At 45.6% G+C, this 5,768-nt stretch overlaps 1 protein-coding gene across 1 annotated transcript; it reads left to right on the plus strand.

Annotated features, from left to right (window-relative positions):
* The first annotated feature begins 17 nt into the window (after positions 1–17).
* Positions 18–5,377, plus strand: KCNA1 (potassium voltage-gated channel subfamily A member 1). Its single transcript, XM_031555457.1, is given in 3 exon segments — positions 18–661; positions 1,400–1,895; positions 1,898–5,377. Coding segments are annotated over 2 exon segments (1,473 nt in total). The 5' UTR covers positions 18–661; positions 1,400–1,855; the 3' UTR covers positions 3,331–5,377.
* The last annotated feature ends 391 nt before the right edge of the window (positions 5,378–5,768 follow it).

A 5,768-nucleotide genomic window follows, 5' to 3' on the forward strand; every position in this document is an offset into this window, starting at 1 on the left:
GACAGCGTGCCCGCCCCCCTCTTCTGCAACTCCCCCCCTCCCGCTGCCAGAGCTGCATCAAACAGCTCTCAGGTTTCTGCTGATACTGCAGCGTCAAGACATGGCTCGAGTTTTCTCCTCTCTCTTACGTATTCAGCAGTCCATTTGCTCTTGCCACATGCGTCCATCTCCTGCCTCCTGCTGCTGCTGCCGTTGGGACGAGCCAAGAGCCACTCCGGAGATGCGGTTGCGGGACTGCGGCTCTCTCACGACTCTCTAGCCGACGCTGTCCAGCGCCCGGCTCCTTCTCCAGATGTCTTAAAGGAAGAGATTGGGAGAGCCAGCAGATACTTAGGACAGCTTTTTTTTTGTTGTTTATTAATTCAAGCCTTCGGAAAAAGACACTTTGCATGCTCTTCCACCCGCCGACTCCCTCACTGCGGTTTTCGGCAGAAACTACTTAAACCCCTTGATGCAGCCTGAGTGTATGAATATTTAAGTGTCTCGCAGGCAGTCCTGTACAGTGATTGCTGTATTATCAAGAAAGGTGCAAGAGGAGGAAGGTTGAGTTTGCCACTGCGGTTTTCGTTTTGCTCAGATTCTTTTGGATGGTGCTGCAAGACGGCTTGTCGCATTCTGGCACTGGCTCCTATTCCTAACCAGCGCATCTCACACAGAGCAGGTAAGGAAAAGCCCCCTTTGTCCCCCAGCTCTTGGACCCTAATTTGACAGTTTGGGTCTGGAATGTCAAAATTCATTCCTATGTCTCCATCTCAGTTGCATTTAGCTGGTGCAAAGCAGAGAGGAGATGCTTCACTCCTTCTCCCCATATCCTTTCAGTCTGTGTGATGAAGTTGTCAGTGCTCAGCTAAGTCTCCACCATCTGCAAAGTGGGATGTGTGGTGGTCAGGATACTTACAGCAGGAGCTGATCCCAGTGAAGTTGCATGGTAAGCCCTCCATGGAAGCATCAAGAAGAGCACAGCAAGGCTGCAGGTTCATATTGACCTCTTCCTGTCCTGGAGGTGCTGTTGTGCATCCAGGGATGTACAGGAATGTGTAAGGCTCTTCATACGCTGCCATAGTGAGCAGTGCAGGATATTCTTGCTGATGTGAAAGCTAATCCATTGCAGTGGGGTATGTATGTGTAGTGGGGCTTGAGGGTTGATTTATGATGCTTCTTTTTTGGCAGCCTCCATTCTGCAAATGAGCTTTATGTCTTTAAACACTGAGTATCTCCATCTCTTCTTCCCCAGTGCACGAGAGGACCGGGGCAGTGGGGGGAGAGGGGGGGGGGGCAGACAATGGAAATTTGCTGAGTTGGCATTGCAAGGACTTGCTTTCCAGCCACTTTGTGATTTATTTATTAATTTATCTGTGTGTGTGTGTGTGTGTGTGTGTGTGTGGTAACTTCAAGACAGCATCCGCAGTGATGATCAAGTTGGCAAGAAAAGTGGCCGGATCGAGTTAAAGGCGAAAGGAGACAGCTGGGGAGGGGACCCCAGCCAGGAGGTGCACCCCATACACCCTGGCCTGGGGGGACAGGATCCCTCGCCTTACCTGCCCTCTGCCCTCACCCCCCGAAGGTACTTCTCTCTTTCTTTACTGTCCCTTCATTCCTTATGCCACTTCCTGCATCCCACCTTTTCTTTCCCCTTGTGGATATTTCCAGCCTTTAGGCTTCTCTTCCAGTCCTTCCTCAGGCTTCTCCATTCCCACTCATCCTGCAGTCTCCAAGCCTACCTCCGCACCCTGCCTCCCACCATCCTCCATTGAACTGCCTTTGCACTCTCTCCTCTCCTCTCCTCTCCTCTCCTCTCCTTTCTTTTCTTCTCCTCTCCTCACTTCAGCCTGGGTCCCCCATTCTCTGTGCCACAATGACTGTGATGGCTGGAGAGAACATGGATGAGACTTCTGTGCTACCTGGACACCCCAGGATAGCTATCAGCCTGCTGCCCATGATGACCATGAATGCTGTGAGCGTGTAGTGATAAACATTGCTGGACTACGCTTTGAGACGCAGCTAAAGACCTTAGCCCAGTTCCCCAACACACTGCTGGGCAACCCCAAGAAGCGCATGCGGTACTTCGACCCTTTGCGCAATGAGTACTTCTTTGATCGAAACAGGCCCAGCTTTGATGCCATCCTCTACTACTATCAGTCTGGGGGACGGCTTCGCAGGCCAGTCAATGTTCCCTTGGACATGTTCTCTGAGGAAATCAAATTTTATGAGCTGGGTGAGGAAGCCATGGAGAAGTTCCGGGAAGATGAAGGGTTCATCAAAGATGAGGAGAGACCCTTGCCAGAGGGAGAGTACCAGCGCCAAGTATGGCTCCTCTTTGAGTATCCAGAAAGCTCTGGGCCTGCAAGGGTCATTGCAATAGTCTCTGTCATGGTGATCCTCATCTCCATTGTGATCTTCTGCCTAGAGACATTACCTGAGCTGAAGGAGGACAAGGAATATACAGTGCATCGTACTGACAACACCACTCAGGTCTACAAATCCAACATCTTCACAGATCCCTTCTTTGTTGTGGAGACCCTATGCATCATCTGGTTCTCCTTTGAGCTGGTGGTGCGTTTCTTTGCTTGCCCCAGCAAGACTGAATTCTTCAAGAATATAATGAACTTCATTGACATTGTGGCCATCATCCCTTACTTCATCACCTTGGGCACTGAGATGGCTGAGCGGGAGGGGACTCAGAAGGGAGAGCAGGCCACCTCCTTGGCCATTCTGAGAGTCATCAGACTGGTAAGAGTCTTTCGAATCTTCAAACTCTCCCGGCACTCTAAGGGCCTCCAGATTCTGGGACAAACCCTCAAAGCAAGTATGAGAGAGCTAGGTTTACTAATCTTCTTCCTCTTCATTGGGGTAATCTTGTTCTCTAGTGCGGTGTATTTTGCAGAGGCTGAAGAACCTGAGTCTCATTTCACAAGTATCCCCGATGCTTTCTGGTGGGCGGTGGTATCCATGACCACTGTGGGCTATGGTGACATGTACCCTGTGACAATTGGAGGCAAAATCGTAGGCTCCTTGTGTGCCATCGCTGGTGTGCTGACAATTGCCCTGCCTGTACCTGTCATCGTGTCCAACTTCAACTACTTCTACCACCGAGAAACAGAAGGGGAAGAACAGGCTCAGTTACTTCATGTTAGCTCCCCAAATTTAGCATCTGACAGTGATCTCAGTCGCCGCAGCTCTTCCACTATCAGCAAATCTGAGTATATGGAAATCGAAGAGGATATGAATAATAGCATAGACAATTTTAGGGAGGCTAATCTCAGAACTGGCAACTGCACTGTAGCCAACCAAAACTATGTTAATAAAAGCAAGCTGCTGACTGATGTATAAACAAAAGACCAAAATCCCCACTCACAGCTTGAAGACTTAAGTGACATAGTCACACTTTGTAGATGCTTTACCGATAGTCTTAGAATGCTTTATTTACCTCGTAAATGCATTGTTGCATTGTGAGTTTTTGTTCAGCGATAAAGAGGCTTCCAGGATCCATGAATGATAAAATTTTATTTACTTTAAAAAAACCCACGTTTTCCACCTGGTAAATGATAATTATTTGAACTAGTTAGGTTTTAAACTGAATGATGCTAGACCTAAACTTTTCCTGTTCCATCCACTTTTTTTTTTTTAAACACTCTTGTTCAACTAAGGAAGACAATTTTTAAAACTGAAGCATATGCATGGATTCCAGTAAAAATATCCTGCAAACATGCACAGTTGCAAGAGAGTGAATCAGATAATAGTAAAAAAGTGTTAACATGCAGCAAACATTTATCACTGTTTTTATGAAGGGATGCAAATTTTCCCTCTGCACCCTATGTGAGAACTATGTGGTACATAGTTCCTACATACACGTCAGCACCTTATTTAAATACACTTGAGGCTGGTCTTTTTTCTATCCATAGAAGAATTGTTTAAAAATAGCAAACAGAACTGAAGGCAAACCATTTGCACTGCTGCTAAGTTCTCTCATGCGCAGATGATCTTAATGCACTTTTCCCTGTCCTGAACTGTATACAAAACTTCTAGTTCTTCTGTTGCAAGACAGCACAATATAGTTTAAGCATGTTTGAATTTGATGCTATTTATTTTATAATCGCATGCCTGAAACTTTACCTCAGACAATAATGGATAAGCTTTTGTTTGAAATGAATCTTCTAAAAATAGGTCCTTTATCTCTCTTCTTTTTTTTCTTTTTTCTTTATTTTGGGTTGCATTCACCAGAAGTGCACTACTTAACTTACTAAATTGTTGACTAGTACTTTAAAGTGTATGGTAGTCAAATGGGAACAATAACTTTTGGAGATCAAAGCATGTTCAAATATTCAGCATTATGGCCTATTTGAATAACGCGTAACTTTAATTAATTAATGCATGAATTCAATAATAATCATAAAAAAAATAAAAATTAAAAAGTGCTTAATAAATCAAAGGCCTGAATGGAAGATTAGAGAAACCTGTTTCCTGCACTGCTCAGGAAACCATGTTGACTTTTGTCCAGGCATTGTCAGAAAGGGATATATCCCATCTCTTAAAGGGAAAGCTATATGGAAAGCTAAGAAGACAAGTTATGTATAGCAGCACCTAAAACCTAATATGCTTTATATTTGAAAGATGTAGATGCATGCTTTTTGGTGCATTCTCAGAATGTAAATGAAACTTATCTACTATATGCATCCAAATTGCAGCAGCTGTGGTTTTTTTTGTTTTTGTTTTTGTTTTTCAGTCATTTGAGATTTTTTTTGTATTCCCCTAAAACTCACTGAAGAGACTTAACTGACTGATTTAAATTGTTGTGCAGTGCCTTTATCTTATATCCTCTAAACTGCTGAAAGTGCCTCCAGGAATTGAGCTATCAGAGGTAAAGAAAGGGCAAGGACCAACACACTGGAAGAATAGTTCTGCACTGCCTCTTGGCTCAGCACAGAAAGCTATGGAGAAGGAAGGAAAGAGCAACCATGAGTAAGAGCAATCCAGAAGAGGCAGGAGAAGCAAACCAGCACCCTGTGAGATAACTTCTTTCCTTTGCTAGTCACTGTTGCAAGGCTTAGCATTTTCTTTTGCCAAATAAGTCGCAGCTGTGTTTATTTAAGACTTAAAGTTTCCCTAAGTTTCTTATAGGGATATCACTGCCTTCACTGTATCTGCCCTTAAGAGCAGCCCGGCAGAGAAGGACTTGGGGGTCCTGGTGGACAAGAAGCTGGACATGAGCCAGCAGTATGTGCTTGCAGCTTGGAAGGCCAACTGTGTTCTGGGCTACATTAAAAAAGGGGTGGCCAGCAGGAGAGGGGGTGATTTTCTCCCTCTACTCAGTTCTTGTGAGGCCCCAACTGGAATACTGCGTTCAGGCCTGGGGCCTCCAGTACAGGAAGGACTTGGAGCTCTTGGAGCGGGTACAGAGGAGGGCCACTAAGATGATCAAAGGGGTGGAGCACCTCTCCTATGACAAAAAGTTTAGGGAACTGGGCTTGTTTAGCTTGGAGAAGAGAAAGCTCTGGGAAGCCCTCATTCTGGCCTTCCAAAACTTGAAGGGAGCATATAACCAGGAGGGGGAACAGCTGTTTACGAGGATGGATAGTGATAGGACAAGAGGGAATCGTTTTAAACCAAGACAGGGGAGATTTAGGTTAGATATTAGGAGGAAGTTTTTCACACAGAGGGTGATGACACACTGCAACAGGTTGCCCAAGGAGGTTCTGGATGCCCTATTCCTGGAGGCATTCAAAGCCAGGCTGGATGTGGCTCTGGGCAGCCTAGTCTGGTGGTTGGCG

This window comes from Meleagris gallopavo, chromosome 1, assembly GCF_000146605.3.
Source record: "Meleagris gallopavo isolate NT-WF06-2002-E0010 breed Aviagen turkey brand Nicholas breeding stock chromosome 1, Turkey_5.1, whole genome shotgun sequence".
Classification (NCBI taxonomy): domain Eukaryota; kingdom Metazoa; phylum Chordata; class Aves; order Galliformes; family Phasianidae; genus Meleagris; species Meleagris gallopavo.